Below are 27,911 nucleotides of genomic sequence, written 5' to 3'. Positions count from 1 at the left end.
TCTTTGTCCTGCGTTCTGTTCTCACAGCAGTCAGCCTGATGCTGGTGGGAAACCCTCAGCCCTCTTCCATCCTGCAGTTTCCAGCCACTAGAAAGAGCTTATTGAGAACCATTGCTGCTTCCAGCTTGTGGAGGTAGACATAGTCATCAAGGCCTAGTAGCTATTGAAATCCCTCTCTTCCACAAATTTGTCTAATCCTCTTTTGAAGCCATATGAGTTGAGGGCCATCACTGCTTGCTGGGGGACTGAGTTCCATAGCTTAACTAGGCTCTGCATGAAGAAGTCCTTTAAGCCTAAGCAACATAACAAAACCACAAAATTCGTTCTGTATTTGTGTTTATAAAATAAAAACAAACAAAATATCAACAAAACAAAATAGGTTTTGTTTTCAATGGGACTAACTCCCTGATTAAGTGAGCTTTGGACAGGAGCCCAAGAGTTTACAACAAGACATTTCTTGATATACTTGAATTGATTTCTTGCTATTGACTTGGCCATCCGCTTAAACTACCTTTCTGTGAAGGTGACGGATACCCTTGCTGATTAAACTGCAGCAAAATCAATCCCCTGTCCAAATAATTCTTCAGTGTACATTTTGTTAGTTACTCATTAGCAAATTAATTGTTTTTATTACTCCTCACAATTTACAGAATGCTGCATCTGCAGAATGGCTTCTCTGTTTTCAAGGGTGATTTTATTATCAGCTTCTGTCTGACACTTTCAATCCTAGTGCTTTAGAAATTGTGTCATTTTTGCCATTTCCAGGGATAGCACAGGATCCTACGACCTTCTTTGAAGGCATGTGATTCTGGAGTCCACAGGTGTCTTGCCATTATCTGAATCAGTTAATGACAGTTCAAGCTATTTCGAATGATTTAAAAATCTTACTAAGCTATAGTGTTCTTCAACCTCAGGTCCCCAGATGTTGGTGGACTACAACCCCCATCATCCCTGACCACTGGCTGACTGTGGATGATGGAAGTTGTAGTCCACCAACATCTGGGAACCCTGAGCTACAACCAGCCCACACAAAAGAATCATCAACACTTGCAATTATATTGGTTCCTGTGCATAAGGATCTCTTATCTTGCAAGCACAGGTCATGGCTTGTGGTTGCTTGAAGTGTCCTGGTACATATCTAATGTCTCATGTGTGTTACTTATTTGCCCACTTTGAAATTAAAAGGTGAGGTATTCTTGCGCTGCCATAGTTACACCTCTTCTGAGCCTTAACCTTCCTCTACGCATCTTTTCTCTTTCACGCTCAACTCTGACCTCATCCTTTTTTGTGCAAGAACATCTGTGTTCTATAGAGACCCTAAAATACCACTGGCACTAAATATATGTTAAGCAATAGTAATATAGCTGGCGATCAGTGGCGTAGCGTGGGTTGTCAGCACCCGGGGCAAGGCAAGTAATTTGCGCCCCCTAACCCATTGATTTTAGCACTGATTTTAGCACTGTGAGTGCGAGCGCGCCCCCCCCAGATGTTGCGCCCGGTGCGGCCGGCCCCCCCTACACTCCCCACGCTACGCCACTGCTGGCGATTACCACAATGAGACAACATAGTAGTTGGGCTGGAACAGTGCAAATGGAAAAGTGTCAAGTGACTGCATCCTTGCGTCTTGTATTTCACTGGCTACTCCAACTATCATATACTCGTCTGCCTCCATATATTTTTGCTCCAAGAAGTGTTCACAAGAGTGCTGTGTGTGCCTGTGTTAAAACATTTTCTATAGGTTTCAGCTCTGGGGTGTTCTAGTTTTACAGTATTTTACTGCCGCAGCGTGTGAAATTCTTGCACATCTTTTCTTTAAAATAATATAAAGCACTTTTTAATTTGTTTTGGAGAGCCCCCCCCCCCTTGTGGACCAAAAGCTTGCTTGCAGCAATTGTATTCGTGCGTATCTCAAACGAATCACTGAAATTAAACCGAAATGCTTGTATTTAAGCTGATTACGCTCCTTTGACTTCTGATAGGATTAAATCAGTTTAGGCGGCAATACAAGCACATATTATTTGAGTGGCAAAGCATCACTCATCATTTTCTTGGCCAACATGCCTATTCCTCTCAGAGAGTCCTCAAAGTCCTGTGAATTTGCCGCAACAGCTGGCTGTGCAGGGTGCTCACGAGCTGGTAGGTGGGCTGGCATAACCTCTCCTTCTCTCCCATCCCTAAAATAGTTTTGCAGCTTGATCAACTTACAGTTGCAACACAGACAGATAGATTTGTGCAGAGAGAGTTGGAAAGATGTATTCCTTGTCTGTCGGTCTGTCTGTCTGTCTGTCTGTCTGTCTCTCTTTTACATAAAAGAAACCCTAAGGTAAGATACCAGTGATTCCCATTCAGGCACTGGCAAGCCTCAGACCTGCTTATCTTCAGGAAGGTGGTGGCTTTGGGTGCCTTCAGATCATTTGCAACCCTTTGAAGGAAGGAAAATGCAGCAGAGAGAAGCTGAAGCAGGAGAAACACAGGCACTGCTGCTTCTCTGCTCCAAATTCCTTTCCCAAAGCTGCTTTTTCTCTCTGATAAACAGCTGTTGGGCATTAATTGAGCTGACATGTGTAATGTGTAGTTCTGCCCTGCAAAGGAAGCGTATACATTGCACTGAATTTCTTTCCCTGGGACATTGGCAAGTACTGCTCACTTGCTGCCCCCTAGTGACTGTTTTTGAGACATTTTAAAGATCCTTGTTTCCTTTTCGTGGTTGGTTGGTTTTTCTTACCCACATTCTAGTGACCAGGCAGATCGGCTGCTAGGTTTCTGTGGATTCTGGAATACACACACACACACACACACACACACACACACACACACACCCTCGTCATTTCAATCGAAAAAAAGGCAACAAATCAGATTTTTGAAACATTCAAATTGCTTTCAGATTGGATGTATTTTCTTCACCGGATGTTCTTAGCCTGTACAGTCGTACATTGGTTTTTGAACAACTTAGTTCTTGAACGTTTTGCCTCCTGAACACCGCTCACCTGGAAGTGAGTGTTCTGGTTTGCGAATATCCGATGCAGCTTCAGCGGCTTCTGATTGGCTGCAGGAGCTTCCTGCAGCCAATCAGAAGCCGCACTTTGGTTTTCAAACATTTTGGAAGTTGAATGGACTTCCGGAATGGATTCTGTTCGACTTCCAAGGTACAACTGTAGTTCCGTAGTTTAGAATTGTACTGGGGCAGATGTTACATTTCTGAAGATTTCCATTGTGGTTTTTTGGGGTGTCATGTTTCGTTCAGCATGTTTAAGTGGGGACTCTGAAAAGATTGCAAGTTCTCCTTACTTGTGATTACAAATTTTGCACATTTCAGTTTCTTGCATCATGGAGCCTAATCCTATGCTACACTGCTAAGTGACACATGAGTATCTTATTTACAGTGGTTAGCTGCCTGTAGCAGCTTCCATGGATGTGAATAAAATTCTCTTATTTTTAGCTAATATATTAATGAATCCTCACATCTAGTTTTAGCTAGAATTGCTGATAAATGAATTTCCCTGTAGCCCAGACAGGTGCATTGAGCAAATCTGTCATCTTTTGACATACTTTTCTTAAACATGCTGTTCCTGTTCCTCATAACAGTTCTGTTCACTTGCGTTAAGAGGAATTATTTACAGCACAATCCTATGCATGCCTCCTCTGAAGTTAATCCCTCTGAGTTCCCTGGTGAGTGTGACAGCAGCCCTTTCCAACCTGGTGCCCCTCTAGATGTTGCTGCCATCGTCCTTCCCCATTGCTCATGCTGGCTGGGGCTGATGGGAGTTGTAGTCCAACGGCAACTAGAAGGCACCAGGTTGTCAAAGGCTGGTGTACAGGATTGCAGCCTTGGCCATTTTACTACAATATTTCTGTTTTAATTGTTGATTATAGAAAATCGTCTTTAGCAGGCAATGCTCTGAAAGCCAATGGGCTGCTCTGACCATTTAATATGTAGTTTAAGAGTAGTTTAAAATACATATTTCTGCCTCTAAAAGCCCTACAGCTTTAGTGATAATATAGATTTAACACACTGTAGTCTATTCACACAGCTGGAGAATCTTGAGGAAAATAATCATATGCTGCAATCCTGCCTTGGAGTCAATCCCATTGAGCATAGTGGGGCTTAGTTCTGAGCAAATAGGTGTTTACAACTGCACTGTGGAATATAAATCACATAGATATATTCATTATCGGAATTGTTTATACTGTCAAAGACTTAATCAGAACACAAAGCAAAAATAGCACAAAGCAGGAAGAATAGCCCATATATATTTTGGGGGCTTTGGGCTGTCTCATTTGGTATGTTTCATATATGTTAATAAAAGAAATGTGATTTATTGTTTTTAGAAAATGTACTTTACATTTGCAATTGTATATTCACATCAGCCCTATGAACTCCATCATTATTAACGTAAAGAGTTTCACTGCTGCCACATAGCGTATTGGCCTGAATACAGTGGTACCTCAGGTTACGTACTTAATTCGTTCTGGAGGTCCGTTCTTAACCTGAAACTGTTCTTAACCTGAAGCACCACTTTAGCTAATGGGGCCTGCCGCGCCGCCGGAGCACGATTTCTGTTCTTATCCTGAAGCAAAGTTCTTAACCTGAAGCACTATTTCTGGGTTAGCAGAGTGTGTAACCTGAAGCATATGTAGCCTGAAGCGTATGTAACCCAAGGTACCACTGTATAAGCTCTAGTTTCTTCCCATATTCTGACTGTGAAAAGTTAAAGTGCTGCTTAAATTCGCAACCATACAAAAGTTGGCTTTTAGGATATCGCTGCTGAAACAGACATACGGTAAAACAGAACCAAAAAATGTTTTCTTGCCGATTTGCAAGCTTGAGATTGTTCATTTGCCATTTACGGGTGTGAGTGCCTGCAGAATTGTAGCAATTGTATAGAGATTTGTGATTTAAGCAATTGTACAGTAACTTTTGCAGGCTTGAAAGATCAAAGCCTTAAATTGGCTCGGAGTTACAATTCTACTAACCGCGACAATTTTCAACCTGTAACCCAATTTTAAGGTAGCAGCTTATATTCGGGTATTGTCTTTTTTTTCTCTCTCCCCCCCCCCCCGAATTTTAAAGGTGTGGCTTATTTGCAGGTGCGGCTTATATTTGGGCCAATATAGTATACAAAAATTAGGACGGTATCCCAGGTGCTGAGAATGGATTTTGTCCCTAGCGTTGCCTGTCCACAAACAAAGTCAGGGTTCAACTCTTGTTCTCGCTTTTCCAGTGAGCTGGAAAGTTTTGTTGAAGATCTGAAGAAGGAATCTCTTACAGCCAATAGGACTGTTACACTGAAAGATGTTGAAGATGGGGCTTTTCTTCTACGGCAGGTTGGAGAGTCTGTCGCCACCCTCAAAGGTGACTTCCTTGCTTTATTATTTTATTTATTAAATTTGTAAAACTACTCTTCATCTGTAGATCTCGGGGTCGCTTATATAGTCCATTTGGAGATTTTCTCCACCTCCGCCTCCCCCAATTTTTATTTTGGGGTGTGTGTGGGGGGGTGATAATTAGGCCAATGCTGGTCTTCCTCTCTGTCTTAAAAATGCTTTATGGCTCTTGTTTTTGCAGGTGAATTTCCAACACTGCAGAATAAAATGCGGGCCATTCTCCGCATCGAGGTGGAAGCTGTGAGGTTTTTAAAGGAGGAACCTCATAAACTAGACATCCTACTGAAGAGAGTTCGCAGCATGACCGATACCCTCACCACCCTCCGGAGGTGATATGTTTTATGCTTCTGTTTATTTATTTCTTCTTTTTTTTACATTATTCTGGACAGGTCATTGGCCTGATGCCATTACAAATTATATAATTGTTTTATATACCTATGTTTCTATTGTTTATGTTTTCATGTTTCACAGGAAGTGATTCATGAATGGAATAGAACGGTGTGTGTGAGTGAGTGAGTGAGTGAGTGAGTCAGTCAATCAATCAATCAATCAATCAATCAATCAGAAAAGGACAGGGTTTTCTCTTATCCTTCTTCCTTTTCGTTCTACAGCCCAAAGAATTCAGATGAAGATTCTCAGCCTCCCAGTCCTCCTTACCCTAGTAGTTCCCATCAAATTCAACAGGACTCACTTCTGAGTAGATATGGTTAGGCTTCTTGCACTGTAGGTGTGTGAGATGGGCCTGATGTCAGGGTTTGGCACCAACCTACACAACAGGTGCCTGTGGTCCAATAAGAGTGCTGAGTGGTGGAGGTGCCATCAGGACTGGACTTTGTGGCAGAAGTCTAGGGCCTCACTCCCGGGGCCCAACAAATACAGTAGTCTTGCATTGCCACATTTGAAGAATTACCCCTAGAAGATAGTTAAGTCCAGAGTCTAAAAATTATCTGCCTGCCCCACAGCTCAAACAGCCCTGCTGGTTTTCACACAGCTGGCTCCCATGTGTGAGAAGGGATATATTATGCTTAGCTTTAATGCCTCATCAACACAACAATGAGAAATCCTTTTCAGTCCGGACGGCTGTATTCCTTATTTGACAACTTCTGAGAGCTTCCTGCCAGTGGTGAGCAGTGCTAGAGATATAAACAAGCATGGCGCCAAATGTGAATTTTACTTTTGGCGTTGTGGTCTAAACCACAGAGCCTAGGGCTTGCCAATCAGAAGGTCGGCGGTTCGAATCCCTGCGATGGGGTGAGCTCCTGTTGCTCAGTCCTTGCTCCTGCCAACCTAGCAGTTCGAAAGCACCTCAAAGTGCAAGTAAGATAAATAGGTACTGTTCCAGCGGGAAGGTAAACGCCGTTTCTGTGTGCTGCTCTGGTTTCGCCAGAAGTGGCTTGTCATGCTGGCCACATGACCCGGAAGCTGTATGCAGACAAATGCCAGCTCCCTCAGCCAGTAAAGCGAGATGAGCGCCACAACCCCAGAGTCGTCCGAGACTTGGCTTAACAGTCAGGGGTCCCTTTACCTTTACAGTAGGTTTGATTCTGCACACACTTAACATGCTGCTCTCTAGCCAGAAAAGCAAGACATCATCAGAGTTCAAGCCTACTTCTCAGGTAGGCAAAAATGTGTGCAAGGCTGGACTAGTGAGGGGTATAGACTGGGGAGAGTTCTGAAGGCCAGACAGAAGGCCACATTTGAGCCCGAAGAATGAGATTCTCCACCCCTATTATAAAAGCAGTGTCACTTTCATACAGAAAATCACTAGAGGGAGCCCTTTCTTCAACAGAGAAACAAGACAGTGCTAGCTATATATATACTTCACCGTGTGACTGTCTTCCTCCTGTAGGCATGTTACCGATGGGCTGCTGAAAGGTGTGGATCCCTCACAGGCCGCCCAGTACAATGCCATGGAGAAAGCGACGGCGGCAGAAGTTCTGAAAAAACAGGACGACGCTGCAAAGAGCCCCGCTTCCCCAAAGCAAAAGGTTGGCGACCCCTCAGCCGAACTGTCTGTCAGGTCAGAGGTGATCCCTGTCTCAAGCATGACCGTCCACCATGCACAAAGCTCCCCGGTGGTCATGCATCAGTCTCAGCATTCAACAACACTGGTCAGCAATGCCCCAAATTCTCCTGTGGCAAACAGCCCCTCGGCAGGTTCATCCGCATCATGCCACCTGATGCCTGCCATGTCAGAGTCTGCTGCAGCCGCAGCCGCAGTGACAGCGACCACCCAGCAAACGCAGGCACCTCAGTCGCCCCAAGTTAATGGCTCCACCATGCAAAGCCTTTTTATCGAGGAACTTCACAGCGCCAGTACCAGGAACAGAGCTCTGTCAATTGAGGTACACATGGTGCATGTTATGGTAGGGAGGGTTTCGGGTGCTGTTGGCCATCTAAGAACGAGGCAGAAGAACTCTGGGCTGTCTTTTTGGATGCTATAGGTGTCCTGTTTCTCGAGTGCCAAACTTGGCGTGACATTAATAAATGTCATTTTGCAAAGATGGCTGGCAGAACTCGGAGCACCTCTGCGTATCTGATTCATCTAAAAGTTTATAAATAAAATTTTTAAATACAGAGTGAAGCCCAAACTGATTTCAAAACATTCCCCTCTCTCTCTCTCTCTCTGTGTGTTTCTTCTTAGAAAGCAGAGAAGAAATGGGAAGAGAAAAGGCAGAACCTCGATCACTACAACGGAAAAGAATTTGAAAAACTCCTCGAAGAAGCACAAGCCAATATCATGAAATCAATCCCAAACCTTGAGATGCCTCCACAAGCCACAGGCCCGCCGAAAGCTGACGCAGCAGAAAAAATAGAAGTCTCTGGTAAGGCTTAGTGCATCACAATAAGATGGATGGGTGGAGCTTCGATGTTGGACTCTCTTTTAAATGTGAAAGAAAACAGTAACTATTGAATTCTGAACTCCAAGTCTTAGAGAAAACATATTGTTGGGAGTGTAGGCCCTACTTGCTGATAAGTGGAAGGTGCATAACTCAGTGGTAGGGCACCTGCATGCAGAAAAGCTCCTGGCATCTTCAGGTAGGACTGGGAAAGAGGATCTGCATGGAACTCTGGAGTGTCTCTGCCTGCCAGTGTAGTTGATAATGAGCTAGATGGACCCAATGGCCCAGCTCATTCCTTCCTGTGTCCTTATAAGCAGCCTCCACCCTGTAAGCAGGGGTGGCCAACCCCCAAGAGGCTGTGATCTACTCACAGAGTTAAGAATGGGCAGTGATCTACCCCCTTTTGGGGGGGGTTCAGGTCCTTTTTTAGGGGAGCAAAACTTCTTTGGGGGGAGCCAATGATCTACCACAGATGTTCAGTGATCTACCAGTAGATCTACCTATTGGACTTGCCTGCTATAAAGCAATACCTTATAAAGCAATTTTGGGCACAGTGCAACCAAGGATCTGGCACTTTCAGGCCCCATTGATCAATGTTCTGTTCAACAGGGTTTCTACGCTGAGCATTAAGCACATGCTTAATTAGAAACTTGAGCAGCACGTTAAATCTCTCCCATCAAACATAAGTGAAATACCATGTTGGTTAACTTTAGGGTGGTAGGCCATGTTTTTAAAACCACTGCACCTTGAATTTTCAGAAGAGGCTCCTAACCCAGAGCAGGAGACCGAAAAGCCAGTGAAGTCTCCACCTCCTCCGCCTCCACGTCGCAGTTATCTGATAGGATCTGGACTAAGCACAAGACTGGGAGAAGTCAGTTACGTGGCCAGGAAAGACAGCACTTTGGTCAAGGTTTGGTGATTGAGGCAATTGAAGCAAAATTAGATACCCAGAACAGGAAGAGCTTCTGGGCAAGACAATGTCCTTCTTACTTAAGTTGCCAATGGGGTGGGGTGGGTGGGTGGGTGGAGGTTTGTGATTGAAACGGGCATCTAAGGAAGTCTGTCAGGGAATGCGTTTCATACAGTAGGCTCTGCCCAGCCCTGCCTTCATGGGAATCATCCGCCCTGTATTCTTATTTATAATAACGTGAGGCAGATTAGAAGCTGCGTTCATTCTATGCATGTTCAAGAATTTGAAAATAATGTTGAAGAAGCCAAATATTTAACACAGATTGACAAAATCGATGAGAACAGGTCCATAGAAACCTTTCTAGTGAGCTTTTCTCTGTCTGTTTCATTCTCTCCCCCAGCTGCCCAAGGAGATGCATTAAAATCTTTCCTTCACATAGCGTGGCACGGTCTTAGGCTGCCAAATCTAAATGTGATAATTGGCGTTGAATTTCTTCTGGAGGATGGGAGGGGATGATGCTTTCCCCCAGAAAACTCAAGAAAATGCAATAGAGGGGAGCATTTCCTTTTGTTGGTGTCATGTTAATGGTCGAATTACTTAAATATTAGTTTTTTTAATTGTTATACTACTTAGGAAAGCAGTGAAGATGCTGCTCAAGGAGCACAGCCAAAAGTCCCTAAGGAAGACCATGCCTCTCCTCAACCCCTGGCTATGGGCACAATTCCACCTGCAAAGGAGGAGGAGGAGGAGGACGGAGACAGAATAATGGCAGAATTACAGGTATGATGAGGCTGGACCTGCCGAGATATGTACCTTGGATAGCATTCGCTTCTGGTCTTTGGACCCAGAGCACAATTCCAAGGGAATTAAGTCCCACTTAAGTGAATGGGCAAGGGAGCTCCTTCAGGAAATACACATTGCCGCTCATTGCTGCAGCCTATATTAAGATATGGTCTCAGGTGTAAGTAAATGGGATAAGAGGGGGAAAGTTTATTTCTGTGCCTTTCTGGTGCACACATCCATTTCATATACAGGTACAACTTGGTTCAGGTCAGGAAAAACTGGATCTGAAGGAGGATTTGAATATTCGTGGCCATAAACAGGCCAAAGATCAGAGTTCGATTCCAGTGGTTTAAACTCTGGATCCTATTGTCAGCAAGAAAGTATTCAGATCTAGCCTGCTCGTTCATTGTAACATAGGAATGGTTTTTCTGTGACATTGCTGAAGTCTAGGGGCGCAATCTAACAACTGTCAGTCACAGTCAAGTCCTATTCTGTTGCTCTTGAGAGCTGTGACTGACTTGGGCTAGATTGTGTTGCTTACTATGCAATTGGTATCGACTGCATATTTGACGTCCACTTTGGGGGCACTCTTTGTGCCAGAGTCTGTGGAAGACAAAACTATTCGTTATATTAAAATAATATCTCCACTGGCTCTCACATCTGTCAGTGATTCCAATAAGGAGGTGAACACATAGATGGTTATCAAGCTTCAACAAATCTTCTCATGGGGCTCACTATGATGACAGGCGCTCCTTGCTGTGGTGAACTAATGCGGTGATGATGAGGTAATAATGTTCTGGGACGCTTTTATTTTTTACCATTGGTCACAACTTGCTCTTACTCAAAAGATGTAGAATTCTTGTTATAAAGAACTAGCAGCTGTAGATTCCAGCTCTAAAACAAGGCTGGGGGAGTGGAGTGTGGAGCTTGATTCTCTTTCAGTAACTTTTTTGCAGCCTGTAACATTTTGAACAATTAGTGTGGACTGGAAGAGAAACCATTATTGAACTTATAACTTTGTATGCCACATAAAGATCTCCGGGTAACAATAGCTGTGGCATGACTGTCAGGTTAAAGGTTTGTTTTAAATAAACCCACATGACATGAGGCATGTAGTTTCATCAGCCAGTTCATATAGTATTGCTGTGCTATCATTTTGAGACAGGGTTTCACAGCAGGCCAGTAGGAACTAACCCTTAGCTTTTCAGCCTAGGCATAATTTCTGAGCCCCTGTTGTTGATATGGCCTTGTTTGATCAGAGTTGGTTCTGAAGAAGCTCAGAGGAAAAAAAGTAAGCAAGCAAACTCTTGACTGGAATGGCTCAAGGAAGTGACTTGGCTCTTGATTGGAAAAGGTCTTCCGATAACATGCCATGTTTTAACTCTCTAGGCTTTCCAGAAGTGCTCTTACATGGATGTAAACTCAAACAGCCATGTTGAACAGTCCAGAAATGACACTCACACAAAAGATGCAAGGCCTGTGGCCTTAATACATCCCAAGGAGAAGAAGGTAACAGTGGCATTTGAGTTCTGCCACATCCTCTTGGCCTCACCTTCTTCCCTTGCTTCCAAACTAACCCTGTGCCTTGTGCATTGTTTACTCTCTCTCTTTCTCTCTCTCTCTCTTTGTGCTGTGTTGGCTGTGTTTTCATGTATCTAGATTTGTGACCCGTCTTAGCACCAAGGTTCTCAAGATGCTACTAGCCTTTAGGAAAACAGAATTAATATGTGGTGAATGACAAAATGTTTAAGTGACTCAACACAAATCTTAGGATTACCTCTGTTGTACAGTGGGGTACAAATGCTCTTAAGATCTAAGCTTAGAAAATTTAAAAATAAAAATGCCTATCACACCTAATTTTCCGGGGGAACTCAAGGTGGCTAACAAATCTGTGGCAGAATGGAAAACAGATTATCAGTCCCCCAAACAAACCAACTGTTCTATCAAAATTCTAATGTAAATCTGAAATAAATTTTAACAATTCCAACACAGACATCACCTAAGGTTCTCTTCTTGAGACCAAAGAAAGGATACAGTGTTTAAACATACAGTCATACCTCATGTTGCGTCCGCTTCAGGTTACATCTTTTCAGGTTGTGTCCCGCGCCAAGCCCGGAAGTACTGGAATGGTTACTTCCGGGTTTCGTTGCTAAATCGCGTCCCGCACATGCACAGACACGTCCTGTGCATGCACAGACGCGGTGCTTCTGGATGTGAACGCTTTGAGTTGTGGGCGTGCCTCCAGGATGGATCACGTCCACAACTCAAGGTTCCACTGTAGTAATCTGAGTGTCTGTAAGATGCAGTGTTTGATTTTGACTCTGAGAATACTAAGCAAAGAAAATTGAAATAAAGTAGTGTCCATTTTGCTGCAGGCCAGTGAAAAACTGCAATCCTACGTACACTTACCGGAGAGTAAGCTGCACTGACCACAGTGGGACAGTTCCTGAATAAACACAGTATTGCTTTGAAAGTTTGCTTTATAATAAGAGGAGCAGTAGCTAGAATGCATATGATAACACCAACTGGGAAAAGCAATTGCATGTTTCAATATTGCTTTCAACGCAATAGCTCTAAAGCTCTAGGCAAACTGTTACACAAAGCAGATTCCTTTCTAATTTTTGCATTCATGGTTAGGGGACTTTTGGGGTGGTATTAATACATGCTTAGGAATTCTGAGATGGGCTATAACTGAAGTAGAATCAGGTGGACTTAAGATGCTGCACCTGAAGAAAAATGTAACTCCATCTGTTCAACTCCCTGTTCCAGGGAACAAAACTATCTTTTCCTTCCCTAGCAAATATCAACACAATCCAGACCATAGAATATCTCAGGCAGGGAGAAGGTGCCAAACTGGGGGGAAAACCATCATAGTAGACCAGACTATACAGTGGTGCCCTGCAAGACGAATGCCTCGCAAGACGGAAAACTCGCTAGACGAAAGAGTTTTCCGTTTTGGAGGTGCTTCGCAAAACGAATTTCCTATGGGCTTGCTTCGCAAGACGAAAATGTCTTGCAAGTTCCTGCGGGTTTTTTCCCCTTCCCCCCCTTTTTCTAAGCCGCTTATCCGCTAAACCACTAATAGCGCTAAGCCGATAAGCCGTCAATGGGCTTGCTTCGCAAGACGAAAAAACCGCTAGACGAAGAGACTCGCAGAACGGATTCTTTTCGTCTTGCGAGGCACCACTGTAGATAAGGAGGTACTCATACAATCATAGACTTGTGGAGCTGGAAAGGACGACGAGGGTCAAGCCCCTGCAATAGCAGGAAACCTTTGCCCATAGAGTAGTTTGAACCCTCAACCCTGAGATTGAGAGTCTCATGCTCTACTGACTGAGCTATGCTGGAGGGCAGCTTTGTATATGTATACTCAACACCTCTAACTTGGCATACTCAAGGCAGCATTCGATGTTGGCTTCCCGATTTCCTGCAACTGGCGAGATGAAACACGCAGTGAGCCATCTCTCTCATGTGCCCTGAACAGCATGTAGCACTTTGCTAGCTTTAAATAATAATACTGAATAGCCTTTTGACCCTAGAAGCCAGAATATTTCCGACAACACATGAAACACTTCATGCCAATTGTCCATGTAATGCCACATACATCTTTGGCTCTTTTTGACTTCTGCTTGGTTTGCATGAAACCTTTTTCACCTTTTCTCCTGGATTCTTAGGAGGGGTTATGGTTTCCTTGACGTGCTAACAAACTACATATGCATGGGGTGGGAGCAAGTTTTAAGTTGCCTCTTGTACAATGATAGTTGTCTTCCAGACTCTTGTACTGTGCTATGTTTTTAAAATCAAGGCACCCATGTTGAAAAACAAGTAGTTAACCTGCCCTTGTGATGGCTTTAGTGTGACAGCATAGTAATTCTGATTCTGGAGATTGATACAGTTGGTGTATCAATGGACATGGCTGGGACATGGAGGCCCAGCAAGGTTGAGCATTTGCTGGGGGCCTCCTGAAGAGAGCCCCACGGATCTGCTACACTTACTTATTGGGGGGGGGCAGAGCCTGGAGGCTGCCTTGCCCAAGAGCACTCCAAAACCTGCCGCAGATCCTGCCAATGGACTATGATTGTTTTCTCATGTGGATGGACAATCCTATATTCTCAAATTATGTGACTATACCTTTTTCGTTGTGGTCCAGCAACAATTTTGCTTGAAGTTGTTTCTGTGACGAATAGACTAAAACTGTAGTCTACCAATGGAAGCAGCTGTTTCCAGGCTAACTCTTTTGACTCTAAATCTCATTGTTGCACATCCTTTTGTAGCCCTGCTGGTCACAGTAACAAGTTGGGAGCACCTTTTTACTGAACTAGCAAGAATGCATTTGAAATGCAAGATGTCCCGTTCTCCCCCGCAGCCAGTCACTTTTGGAGCCGTTTTTGCAAACCAGGAGTCATAAATGCACCTCAATACACACGAGTACTGAGGACCCTTGTAGTGTTGCAAGTAGATGCTGGAGCTAGGCGGGTGTGTGTGTGTGTGTGTGTGTGTGTGCGTGTGCACAGGGGGAAAGAGCCCTTGCAGCAGTTTCTGCTGCCAAAATGCATAGGCTGTGTCAGCAGACCTACTTAATCCATTTTCAGCAGAAACAGACACCGTTGTACCTCGCAGTGGGAGGTGCTGCTTCTTTTCCCAGGGTGCTGCCTCTTCAACCACACCCAGTATTTTGACCTCTTGCTTTTCTCCATTCCTATAAAATAAGGTATTGACTGTGCACTTAAAAATCCACTTTTGTATCAGTTGCGACATTCAGTACTAAGGTCAACATCAGGAGAGACTGAGGATGAGGGGTAGGAAACGCCACCAGCAATATTCTTGCCACCATCTAATCTAATACCAGGTTTGAATGTGATTGTTTTGCAAGACTTCTTTGCAAGTCACTCTTGAGAGCCTCTTGGGTTACAAAGAAAAATGTAGCTCTTCTAAATAAACAAGCTCCAAAAGCTATTTACCGTAGGGATGCCTTGCTGGGCCTCTCTGCCTTGCCCTAGGGGCTCTTCCTAGGCCATGACCCTCTTTGCCCCTGCTCCACAGCCTCCTCCAGTTCTTCTGCCTGGCTGACATGTGTCCTTGAACTCTAACCATGCCCATGGATGAGTGTGCACATAAAAACCTCTGGCTTTTGTGTGGCTAGACCATAACCTACTGCACCAAGATAAGAGAGTCACTTCCGTTGTCCCACCTTCCACTTAGATGTGACCCCTGAAAGGTTGCTCACTGGAGAATGCAGCCCTCCAGCAGGAGAAAAACAAAAACCCCACCCACTAATCATATGTAATGGTTATACCAGAGGAAGAGGCCTTTCTGAGCTAGCCAGCTTGCAGAACTGGCTTAAATGTTAGCAGTCAGTATTCCAGTCCAAATGGTGTGGTCATTGTTTCCTAACAAAGTTTAGTCCAACAGCCTAAATGAAAGATTTCTGTTTCATACAAAACAATCGTTGAAAGGGAGGAATATTATCAAGATGGCACAAATGTTGTACAGGATGTAAAGTCTATGGAGGGGTTGCTTAAAGGACTCATTCTAGAACCCGTGTTGTCTGCCTGCATAGTTTTGTGTGTAATACAAAGTTCTACCAGATTTGGAGTAAACCCCTGGAAGAGGTTCAAAAATCCGCTGAAGACCATGGAAATGGCTCTGCATTGATGTAGAAACTGGCCCGTTCACATTATCTGTACTTTATCTGATGATGTGCTAAATAATTGGGGGGAAATAGTCCCAGCCTTAAAAAAAAAAGTTGTATCCCTCAGTAACTAAGTAATGCAACTCTTCCCCCTAGGTGTATGGGGAGGCAACAAAAGATAGTGACCATCCCAAGCACCAGACAGAAGAGATGGTCTCGGATGCTCCCAGCATTGCTGAAAACTCTGCCTTCAGCAAAGATTTGCTTTTGGAGAATAAGGAGTATGCACAAACAAATTCTCTTAAGCTGAAAACAAACTGCTCCATTGTGTTAGACAATGAAAGGAACACGGGGCCTGAAGAAGCACAGTGTCCCGCAGTTGAAACTGGAAGACAAAGGTCAACCAATGCTGCACTTAGAGAGACTGGTCATGGTTTGCCCCAGAATGAGCCTCTCAGTGGTGCAGGGGCACCTCCTGTCAGTCAAACAGACTCGTACACACAGGAGGCTTCTCCTAAGTCTCCAGAGGAACAAGAAATGTCTGCTGGGGCCTATAATCAAGTTGTGCTGAGGCATAAGGCACCTAGAAATGTTACCTTAAATAGTATGGATGAGGTAGAGTCGCCAACTAGCTCTCCAAGTGATGAAAGCCCACCATCGGAGAACATTGCTTTCATGATTACCAAAACAGCAGTCCAGTTTCTGTCCAGTGGAGAGGTCCACGATATAGTCAACAGGCAGGGAGAAGATGTGCAGACTGTGAACATTGATTCCAGAAAGGAAACAACATCCCAACAAGGGACGCTAGAGAACCGTGAAAGTGAAGAGCCCGTGGTCTGCTTGGACAAAAAACCGGTAATCATTATTTTTGATGAGCCGATGGACATCCGATCAGCTTATAAAAGACTTTCAACGATATTTGAGGAATGTGATGAGGAGCTGGAAAAAATGATGACAGAAGAGAAGATAGAGGAAGAGGAGGAGGAGGAGGAAGAAGACCAAGAACCTGAGACACGTGGTGCCCGTAACATAGGAGTTACCAGTGCAGACAGTCATAGGAGTCATGGGGCTGATGACGCAACAAGCGGCAGATTTGAGCAAGACTTCAGACAACGCTATCGGTCTAATTCAGCAACTCAAGCCAAACTCCTTGAAGGGCAAGAAACAGACGAGATGGATCTCAGGAAACCTCCTTACATTTATGCGCCACATCCAGAGTCAAAGCTGGACACTCCCGATACAAAGAAGAAATTCAAGTTTAAATTCCCTAAAAAGCAGCTGGCTGCTCTTACGCAGGCAATCCGCACAGGGACTAAAACCGGCAAGAAAACTTTGCAAGTGGTTGTGTATGAAGAGGAGGAGGAAGACGGCACTGTGAAACAGCACAAAGAGGCAAAAAGGTTTGAAATCCCGAGCAGTCGGCCCAATGACGCTTCAGGGAAGGAGGAGCCAAACCTAACTGTACAGACTTCTAGGACTGAAGAAATTAGAAAGAACACGTACAGGACTCTGGACAGCCTGGAGCAGACTATTAAGCAACTGGAGAGCACTATTAGTGAGATGAGCCCAAAATCAGTTCCTGAAGCTCCAGCCCGATCGGAGGGAACTTCTGTCTCAGGCTTTTTCTCAACAAAAGAATCCCTAGCGCTGGAAGAGACTATTGCTGATGTTGAACCCCCTTCCTCAATACCGTCAACTTCACATAAGGTACTTTAGTATGAGAAATCACAACTCCAGCTGCTTTCTAAAACAAAATCTGCCGTAATAATCACCATTAAGCAAGAGGTGTCTTCTGACTGGTTTGCTTCCTTTCGGGTGGCTTGTTTGGTGCATCCATTAGGTGTCTAACAGCTAATAGATTTGTGTGTGGTTTTATTTAAAAAAAAAAATCTCTCCTGCTGATTGGTGATGGGCAATCAAAGGAAGCTTGGTCAGCTGTGGGCGAATCAAAATACCTGGGACTGCCAGTTAAACGTAGGTTGATCTGTAGTTGAGCCTTTGACCTCCATTTTTGATTCCTGGAATTAACACCAGTGGTGTGCCTTGTGGTGTGGATCCTTTTGGTGCTTCCCGTGCATGTCTTGGGGGCTTTGCCTTCTCACTCAAAGCAGCTTTGGCCATGGTGCGTGAGCCTCCACCTTGCCCATGCACTGATGCTCACCCCACCTTTCCTTTATCTCTCTCCCCTTCCCCTTGGCACCCCAACCTTCCTCACAGGGTTCAACCAGCACTTCACAGACCAGCAGGATGCCAATCCCTGCAGCCGCAAAAAGTAGACAACAAAGCAACGCAGACAAAACAAGCAAACCGCACAAGCTACAGGATCAACGCCAGTACAGACAGGTAGTTTTACCCTAAACCCAAAGCTTGGGTTGGACTTGAAAGCGGATTGTGTGTGTTTGGTAAATGTGTAAGTCAAGTGACCGACTTGGATGATACCAAATAATGGACTTTTGTCTTCCCGCTGAAATCTGGAATTGGAAATCCAGGGAATTGGGGGGGGGGGGGCATGAAAATATTTAATGGTAGCATTGTCTCTCTCTCTCCCTCCCTCATGCTTGCGCATGTCTGCAGTAAACCATCTCCTGCTTTTTTGAGTTTTGTTCCAGTACTCGGCTGCAGTTTCCTAAATGTCAGCGACGGGAACAGATGCCGTTTGAAGCATTTCAGATGACACTGTCGATACTAACTCCCTGTTTAACAGACCGCAGTGAGAGCCTATTAACCAACCACCCACCAAAACGTTTCCACCCTCACCTAACAACCCTACAAGCATGGCCAATGTGGTGAACAGCCCAGTTTTTGTGGCGCCCTCCTTTTCCCACCCTCTTCTCCTGTTAACTTCTCCCCCACTCTGTCCATCTTCTGTCCCGTAGCTGAGGGAGGGGTGGCGGGAAGGAAGGAGGGAGGGAGGCCTCCCAGGTCCAGCCCATAGGTGCAAGATTTAGTGCCAGCTTCAAAGACTCTATATCCATTCTTCCTTTCTGCAAGCCTATTTTCCCATACAGCTCCTTTGTGTTTATTGTGTATGTTGACTTAAATTGTCTCCCACCATCTTTATTTATTTACAGGCTAATGGAAGTGCTAAGAGAGCTGGTGGGGACTATAAGGTCACTTCCCCTAACCTGTCTGCTTCAAAAATCCCAGCCTTTCCTTCCACCTCTGGGAAAAGTAGCTCTGTTTCTAGTGGTGATAGCACTAACCTTCTGAGCCCCCCTACTAAAGCCTCTGCCCCTTCTTCTAACCCTCTCAGTCCTCCAACAGGTCGCCCTCCTCATTCCGCTTCCCTAATCCCCTCTGTCTCGAATGGCTCCTTGAAGTTCCAGAGTCCCGCTCACACAGGTAAAGGTCACCATCCTCTTTCATTCTCAATGCAGACTCAAAATGGCCGGCCACCCCCTCTTCCTCCAGCTCCCTTTTCCTCGTCCTCCTTCTCCTCTCCCTCCTCCTCCTCCTCTCCCCCATCACTGAGTCAAGGTTCGAAGAGCATCCGCTCGATCCACACACCCAGCTTCACCAGCTACAAGTCCCAGAACGGAAGTGTCAGCAAACCCGCCCAATCTTCCTCCGTCACCAAGGAATCAACTTAAAAGCTCTATACCGGCCAGTGCAAGTTGCAGACAGAATCTTCTCAGTTGCTGATGTCGACATTGCCCACTGGTATTGCAGCTGAGGAGCGCGTACTGTAGAGTTTCAGGCTGAAATGTGAAACTTGTGCTAAATACTGGGTTATTACAAGTGAGAGACAAAAAGTAGTTTTGTATGCATTCGCTGCTGTCAAAATGCCAGAGGGGGGAGGGCAAGGGTGGGGGGTGGTTGGGTTCCCTTCAGCCAGAAACTGTTACAAAAAGTACAATGGGAGTATGAATGAAACTAGAAGTATGAGTGCACAGAAATGGATCGAGCATGAAAATAAAGTGTATTAAAGCGAGTTATTTTGTATAAAGCTATTTTTAAGTATGAGAACTAAACATCGTGTGATAATGCAAAATTATAAAACTGAAACTAAGATATTTTTCTTTTATTTTAGTGTTATCCAAATTTGTTACAGATTTCTATTTTTGTCAAAAAACAAAAAAACCCTTCATGGTTACTTTCAGAAATCTTTTTTGCCAAAACATTTGATACTATTATAACGTACATTTTGATAGTTATGCTGAACACCTTCCTCTGCACAAGCGACAAGAGTTAAGGCTGAGACCTGACGTGGTAGGAGGCAACTTTACCTATTGCACTGCCATTCAGATTATATTTAATAATAATTTGCGATGCCAAGGAAAAAAATTGTTTTTACATTTAGGCATTTGCTGATTCCCTTTTGCTTCCTTCATTTTTCCATTTTACTGAGACCTGGGTAAATCATGTAGTACTACCATGTGGATTATTTTTTAAAAGTGTATACTTCTGTACTGTTCTGTATAATGGAAAAACCTCTGTACATATTATAATATAAATATATAAATATAAATATATAAATATAAAATATAAGTACAGTATGCGGCTGAGCACAGACAAGAGTAGTTTTTGACACCAAAGGTCCATTTTATGCATGGTTCTCAAGTACACTTTGGGAAAAGGTCAGTGAGGGACAGTTGGGAGTTGCCAAGAGGGGGTGGGGTGGGCAGGGATGGGTTTCAAAAAGCAACCTGTGTGGCAAGGCGAGTGGTTCTTTTTGTAAATATCTTATTTGTACAACTCTATAATACAGAAGGAAAAAAAAAAAACCTTTTCAAAAATAAAGGGCTGCATGTTTATGTTGTGGTATGATTTTGTCACTAATCAATTATTTCATAGTTTTCATACTAGCCCACTGAATGAAAAGGGCATAAGCACTTTCAAGTCGTGGTGGGTTGTGTCTGCTGTTTGCTATAAATACATACGAAGGTGAGCAACTTCATGCATTGACCAAAATGCACTAGTTTTACATGTGCTTGAATTGGCTCTAGGAGCAGACAGGAAGCCAGTCTTGTGATCAAAGGAAAAGGGGGGCAATTCATTTTGGAAGCAGTGGTTTGGATAAGAGATACATGGGCCGTTCCGAGGTGGAAAAGGTTGCAAGAGGCAACAGACTCAAACCAGGGTTTCCACCAAAGGGGCAGAGAATAAAGGCCATATTTTTACAGCGTTGAAATGGTGGACGCAAGAGGACTTGACAAAGGATGGAACACAGGGAACAAAGGGACAGAAGAATCAAAGACAAAAAGAAGCCTTTCTATCTGCTCAACTGTATGATAAAGTGGGACTTGGATACATTGAGTTTTGAGATGACACTGGAAATCTCCTGGCACTCAAAATCTTCTGCCTAACGTTAGGGCTGGCCCCAGATGTGACAGTGAAAGGCAGCTGATTATAAAACACCAAAGAGGAAGTCTAACAAGGAGGGTGTGCACATATAGAATCATAAATAATTACGAACATACACGGTGTATAAAGCATCAGAGATAAAAGTCTGAAGCTGTATCACTTTGTAACGAAATTAAAGTGAGGGTTCATTAACAAAACTCTTAGGGGTACAGTGGACTGTTTCTCTCCACATCCCACCCTCACTCCAATCTAGACTGAATACAAGCAAGTTTGTACAAAGAAGCTTACTTATATACTGCTTTTCACTTATACATTTATGAATCGCAATGCAACTCACAATATACATAAAATCATTAAAACCAGCATTCCAAATATCAAGAGAGTCATAATTTCAACAACTACAGCTTCAAGAACCAAAAGAGAACTACAGTCAGCAAACACCAAGGTAAGCAGAAAGGTCTTTTAACTGTCTATGAAAGCACCTCATCACCAGTACCGGACTGATCTCCATAGGGAACTCAATCCACAAAATGGGAACAAACTCTTTTAAACCCTGGCCTAGCACATTTCAATAGGTCATGATACAGCCAGGAGAGCACAGCCCGTAGATCAAAGTTGTATGGGCGCACATTATGACTCATTGCAAACGGCTCTAAAATGTGTTGAACTGCAGGCTACTGAAACTACTTCTATTAGCTCTTTTCCACAAGTTCCATCAGCTTACATAGAAACGAAGCACCCTGCTACCATTGTGTGAATTGGCCCCAATATGCAACACAATGGTGTTGGTCTGCAGCTACCAAAAACACTTGTGGCACTTGTCCATGTGTGTCTCCATCTTCTGTCAACCAGCTGCTCTGAAGGTATAAATTTCTACATACATACACATACATAAATAACCACCTCATCCACTCCACAGCTCTTGAATGAATCGGGATCCTGTCCCTGAAAACTAATAGCACAGTGTTTATCATGGATGCTTGAAAATACAGCCTTATAGAGCCTTATAGCATGTAGCAACGGATTTATGTCAAGTTGCTGCTCATGCAAGTTGGCATTTTTTACACCACAGCAACCTCAAGGTGAAAACTGAATGCATATGTGAACCAGTCCTTATTTTCTTGCAGTACTCTGTACTGGAGGAGGTGCGGTGAAGAAAAATGTCCTTGCAATGGCTTCCTACTAATGGAACTGAAATTTCCATGGAGGTTTGAACAGTGAGGTGACCAAGGGGTTTGCTTTCATATCTTACAGCCTTTGTGCTGTGTTAATTAATCCAGAATAAATGTCCACCATGCCATACTCCTGTTACCTGATTAGTGACTTGGGGAGGGGGGTCTGAGATGCCTCAAAGTTTGAGACTAATACCTCAGTTCAGAGCCACAGAAGAGAATCTATGGTAAGGCCTTTAAGACTCGAGACCCCAGACCATAAGACTGCAAGAAACACCATCCTCTGTCTTGCAAACATGCTTATCATTTCAACATGGGAATCTGCCCTGATTCACCTGCCCAGTGGCACTTTTGACATTATCTCCTCCAACACCATCCACCCTCACAGTAGGGCATACCTCACCCAAAATCCCCAAAGTAACATGCGGCAGAGCTTGGAAGTCCTTACAATCCAAACAAAACAAAACAGACGCTCATTAAACCTGCACAAGGTCTTTGATATATCCAAAGTGATTCTCGGTACTGAGGCTTCTGTTTGCAAGAACAATATGACAGTAAGAGTGGGCTGCAAAACAATCCATGTTAAACCATCAGCCCCATCCCTAAATAAAATTCACAAACAAGCCCTGTTAATAACCATTTCCTACATCATGGACCTTTTTGGCAACCACTTTTCATTTTCTCATTACTGGGTGGGTATAGTCAGTGAACTTAGATAATATGAACTTGACATTTTTCATTCTTCCCCCTTTAAGGAAAGTCAGTCCATGCAAAGAACCATCAAAACAATTTTATTTCCAGTGTTTTAAGCGGGTATGCACATAGGCATGATACAGATTTGGATTCATTAAAGTCTTCATGCAGAATTATATTCTCAATAAAAGAAACCAGTTCCATCCAGGATCCACTATCTACACGCCTATGTTACAACATTTATATCAAATCTGGTATCTGAGGAAAAGATACAGATGGAGTATATACATTTAAGTTACTTATTTTACAGAAAGATTAAAAATTCAAGTCACATAAAACTCAAAAACTGTATTAAAACTGGAATATAAAACTCAGAAATCCAACTGGAATGCCTAAGGAATGGAAGCTCTGTACCCACCTGTGTTAAAATTTGTAAAATGTCATGAAACGTCTTACCAGTAAAATGTATTCATTTGTTGTTTATATTAACATCCTCTAATTTAACAATTATTATGGCACCCTAACAAACCGAATGAACTTTTTTTTTTTTTGATGAGGCACTTGTTAGTGACTAAAGCCAAAAGAACATTTTTTCCTGCATACTAATGCCAGTTGTCAGTCATAAAAAACATGTACACATTACATAACATGTTGCATTAGATGCTTTGTTCCACATGTGTATGTAGCAATCAAATATACTTTTATTTAAAATAAATTTATTTTTATATATTTATATATATATATTTATATATATATATTTTAGACTCTACCCTCCCACCCAATATTGTGGCTGTATTAATGCACCATAAAGACTTTTTCCACAGCGCATATGGATGAAACAAACCTCCTTTGAGAGCTGCAAAGTAACATCATACAGGGGGAAATAAACACATACAGAAAAACTGGGAAAGTGTTAAAAGAGAAGCTGCTAATTGAATTGCTGTAGTGGACATCTGAATTTCTCACTCTATTTCAAAGATACTGGTAGAATCGAGATCTAACCACCTGGGTCCCAGATAATTTATGAGGGTGGGCATCAACTGCTGGGCTGAAGTTGCTTTTGTTCATATTCTGGTAGCTTTCTCCATTAACATGGTCTAGTGGCTGCAGCGATCCTGACACTGGTGTTCGAGGAACCAGAGTCAAACTACTACTAGAAGAAGAGTCACCTTCCTCTGCCCACATCTCTGCAGACGAAGAGAGGTCTGTCTTTGACGAATCTGCTACTCTGCTAGTGTTCTCCCGCTTGGGCTCTCCGCTTTCCCCCACGCTAAGGTCGGTTGTGCTAGTGCGTAGACGCTCTCGTGCAAGCCAGTCTGAAATGGAGAGGTCCTGTGCTGGGCATTTGGGCTTCAGCCGGTTCACGGCTGAAGCATCTTTCTCCCTGTTGGGATTTTTCTCTTGGACTTTCCAAGAATTCAGAACACTTATTTCAGCAAAATCTCTCTGGCCTCCCAAAGTGTGCCTTCGCCTGATGTTCTTTCTCTTGGCGGTCTCTGCAGAGTTCGATTTCTGACTGCCTACTCCAAACATATCATCTGCGGATGACTTGAGCCGCAGTTTTAACCTGTCTGTGATCTTGAGTCTCCATGTGGGCTCCTGCTTTTCAGGCTCACTTCTAGCCGACGCAGCTAAGCTGCTGGTTGACTTTCCTTTCTTCATGATGTCAAACATTTTGGACACCGCTGGCGACTCCTTCTCACACTTGGCATCTCCGGAGCCTTCGCTGTCCGTCTTGTGCCGGGCTGATTTCTTCCGGGATAGCGTATCACATTCGATAAGTTTGTGTGAGCTAAACAGTCTGCGGTTGTCCAGCTTGGGCGTTGAACTTCCCTCTGTGCAACTGACTTCGCTTTCTTCAGAGTTCCTCCGGCTGCCCTTTGCCACGTCTTGCGCCTTCCCCCTGAACAGCCTTTCCACTGCAGAGCTCGTGGCAAAAACGGGGAAGTCGCTCTCGCTGTCCGATTCCACAGGGCGACCTTCACTGATCAGCTCACTTCTCTCATCGTCAGCCTCCTCTCCTTTACTCTCCGCAACGGACTGCACCTCGGGGCTTAGCATGGTGGAATCTAAACCAGCTAGGTACGTGGTAGATGAAGTTGTGGAGTAATCAGAAGTGATGGAGCTGACATCAGCTGCTAAAAACTCACTAGGGTTGGCCAACTTTTTGCAGGAGAATCTGTGCAGAGAAGCCTGTGAAGAAGTGCTAAGCATCGTGCCTGAGTCAGAGACGGTTTCTTCCAGTTGAGAAGAGGCTTGACAAACAGGTGGTTTCGCACAATCTCTCTGGGTACTTAGCCGGAAGCTGAGATTTGGCGATCTCATGTATTTTTGGTGGTAAGGTGTTGTAGGGTCTTCCGAGGGCCCACACTCTTTCCTTGGCAACGCAGCCTCCCCCTTGGCTGCCAAAGAAGGCTTCTTAACACTGCTCTCTTTTTCCTTTGGAGCTACCGTTCTCGCATTTCTCCCTGCCATTTCCTTCTCCGGTTCCTCTTTAGGTGGGTTATCTTTTGCCGAACTGCCACAAAAGTGCTCCCCTTGCTCCCTCTTGAAAAACACATTATCTAACTCATCTTCAGAGCTGCTGGGTTGCGGTTTCTCTTTTGTTTTTTTCCGCTTGCGACTGGCTGCTGCAAAGATGGAGGACTTAAGCAGTTCTCTGCTATACTGATCCTTTCCAGATCCCCAAGAACCCTGTATGGGACAGACAAGTAAACAAAACGAAATACCGTCATAATTGTCGTCAGAGGTTAGAAAACAAAAACCCATGTTTGGTCTGACACAATAAAAGCTTACATTTAAAATGTGTGTCACCTAAAGAAGCATTTTTGGACTCTTACTTTAAATGGGCAAGGTGAGAAAGCTCTACCATTGTCACTGAACGGGAATGGGCCAGATGACTTCTTTAATAAATTCACCAATTACTTAATAAGCACAGATCTACAGTCACCTGGTCTGAAATGGCTCCCTTTGTCTTAGGAATAAACTACCCAGAGCGAACATAAGGAAGAATATCAGAAGGAAGGTAGTGTGGGCCGAAGAGCCTTTTCCTACTGAGTTCTACTAGGATCTGCTTAGTTGAAGGTATTTCCCTCCCCAAAAGTTGTCAGAATAGATAAATATGAACATTAAAATCTATTTTGAAAGTCAGGATATTATGTATGCAATATCCAAACAGTAACACTATCTTCTAATGCTAATTCATGACTGCAATTTCCAAATATTTTATTATTACTGTTGATTTATTATTATCCTTCCATATATAGTTCAGGGTGATGTACAAAATATGCTAAAAACACATGAAAAACAATATAATAATAATAATAATAATAATAATAATAATAATAATAATAATATTTTTAAAAAACAGAAAATGGACACCCATGGCAGAGACCTTATCATTAACTATATTACAAATATTTTCCTCAATGTACTCAACACCCTTTAATTACAGTACAGTATAGTGCTCTGTTTATTATACTATTCTTCTTGCACCAGTGGTGCTGCTGGTCCCTTTTGCAATATAATCTATATTTACAATAAAAGACTTTCAATCCTTTTGTGGATTTGACCTTTAGAAGATTATAACTGCAAATCTTCACCCTACTCACCCGGGAGAAAGACCCACTGAATTTAATCAGACTTACGTCTGAATAGACATTGTTAGGATTGCACTGAAATGCACTAAAATACCAGGAGTGTAGCATTTGTCTACTTCCCCACATCTGTACGCAAGTAACACAGCAGATATTTAGCTAGAAGAAAATTTAAAAGTGCAATGATTTACCTTAGATTTTGCAGAGTCACTAGTAGCTGAATCTGTTGAGAGAGAGAAAGTCAAAATAGAGCACTTTAGTCATCACTGCACAGAGCTTGATCTCACTCTATAGACAATGCCGGACATATGAAAGAAGACAAGCACAGAACAAAATGTGAGAGCAAACAAGTAACAAAATAAATAAATAATCAGAACAAAGTGGATAAGAAGAGCTCACAAAGATGCAAGCTGCACCACAGAAAGCCACCGCCATGAAAGGATGCCGTGAGTTGTAGGCAGAATCAGCTCAAATGACAGAAATGGCAAAGGAGCCAAGTTGTTCTAAATAAAGCAGAACAGAAATACTAATATTTATTCAATGTCCTAATACACAGCCCTGCAAAACCGCAGCTGAGAGACCTTTTCAGGATTGTACTCTGTACGCTCCTTTAAATAACATGCACAATTTTATTTATATATTTTTTTTAAGAGCCTTTGGCTACCTTCTGAAACATTTCTCAAATGTTCTTTTTGGCAAGTCATGTTTGTATGCTGCCAAACTGTTTTCACTGGGGTTTACATGTGAAGGCGCCCCAGTTTCATTTTCAGGTGCTCCTCTGAGCTACACATTAAGGAAATTTCAAATTGTTGCTAACTAGATTTCCACAGCTATCAGTTTTGTACTCGTCTCAAAAAAGAAGCGCTATTATGAAATGGAAAAATGGACACCATAATTTTACTGTCTGGCAGAAAACGAGGACAGAGGTTAAACAGCTATAAAGGGGATAAGGAGGGGCTAGCACAGTGACCAAACGATGTTTGACTTTGCCATTCTCCAAACTCTCAGGGGGTCCCCATCCCAACCTCAGAATTAATGAGCTGAGCCCCATGCCATGCCCCTTCTGACACATGGCTAATGACTAGAAAGACTGGTGGACCATACCATGCTATTTCTCCTCAGGGTCTGCTTCAGAAATAACAAGAAACAGCAGAAACACTTTTAAAAAGTAGCACTGATCTGTTCAAATACTCTTTAAAAGAAAAAAATTTACAGTACAGATCAACTAATTCTTTGTGCATTTACAAGAAACGGGGGTTTCTGCAGACAAGGCAGCTACAATGTGGGCAACAGTCCTCCTTCTTCCTACAGTTCCAGCTGTCCATAAGTGACATCACAGAGTCCACTAGTGACATCACCGTGTGATAGACTCCTCCCACTTCTCCTGTTTCAACATCAGGATAGAGGGACTGTTTCAATAAAATGCTGAAAAAAGTCTTCTACGGACTAAAACACAAACTAGAAACAAAGGGATAACATTTGTGATCAACAACATGCTTGGTTAGTGAAACAGTTATGGTGGCAGTGTGGGAAAACGTCACCAAGAGAGTAAGAGTTTTGCAACAGTAGTAGTACTTAGCAGAATAATAAGGT

General features: G+C 43.4%; 2 protein-coding genes across 26 annotated transcripts in view; one reads left to right on the top strand and one right to left on the bottom strand.

Moving 5' to 3' along the window:
• Positions 1 to 20,297, top strand: part of KIAA1217 — a 356,312-nt gene extending 336,015 nt beyond the window's left edge. For 9 of the 20 annotated variants that reach the window (XM_081834625.1, XM_081834636.1, XM_081834640.1 and 6 more), the window contains 10 exons: positions 5,223 to 5,353; positions 5,567 to 5,714; positions 7,235 to 7,730; positions 8,030 to 8,210; positions 8,987 to 9,138; positions 9,772 to 9,918; positions 11,311 to 11,430; positions 15,710 to 17,260; positions 17,771 to 17,896; positions 18,625 to 20,292. In XM_081834625.1, the coding sequence (XP_081690751.1) occupies positions 5,223 to 5,353; positions 5,567 to 5,714; positions 7,235 to 7,730; positions 8,030 to 8,210; positions 8,987 to 9,138; positions 9,772 to 9,918; positions 11,311 to 11,430; positions 15,710 to 17,260; positions 17,771 to 17,896; positions 18,625 to 19,143 (3,571 nt within the window). In that variant the 3' untranslated portion in view covers positions 19,144 to 20,292. Of the gene's footprint in view, positions 1 to 5,222; positions 5,354 to 5,566; positions 5,715 to 7,234; positions 7,731 to 8,029; positions 8,211 to 8,986; positions 9,139 to 9,771; positions 9,919 to 11,310; positions 11,431 to 15,709; positions 17,261 to 17,770; positions 17,897 to 18,624 lie in introns of all 20 variants that reach the window. The other 11 variants (XM_081834629.1, XM_081834630.1, XM_081834631.1 and 8 more) reach the window with 6 other exon arrangements.
• A 2,507-nt stretch (positions 20,298 to 22,804) lies between these two features.
• The window catches only part of ARHGAP21 (Rho GTPase activating protein 21), a 105,108-nt gene continuing 100,001 nt past the window's right edge, over positions 22,805 to 27,911 (bottom strand). For all 6 annotated transcript variants that reach the window (XM_081834168.1, XM_081834169.1, XM_081834170.1 and 3 more), the window contains 2 exons: positions 26,510 to 26,541; positions 22,805 to 25,416 (listed from right to left, as the gene is read on the bottom strand). In XM_081834168.1, the coding sequence (XP_081690294.1) occupies positions 23,695 to 25,416; positions 26,510 to 26,541 (1,754 nt within the window). In that variant the 3' untranslated portion in view covers positions 22,805 to 23,694. The remainder of the gene's footprint in view (positions 25,417 to 26,509; positions 26,542 to 27,911) is intronic.

Source organism: Podarcis erhardii (genome assembly GCF_964252035.2).
Source record: "Podarcis erhardii genome assembly, chromosome: 12".
NCBI lineage: Eukaryota > Metazoa > Chordata > Lepidosauria > Squamata > Lacertidae > Podarcis > Podarcis erhardii.
Note: the sequence above shows the minus strand (reverse complement) of the source record. Positions and strands in the feature narration are given on the sequence as shown.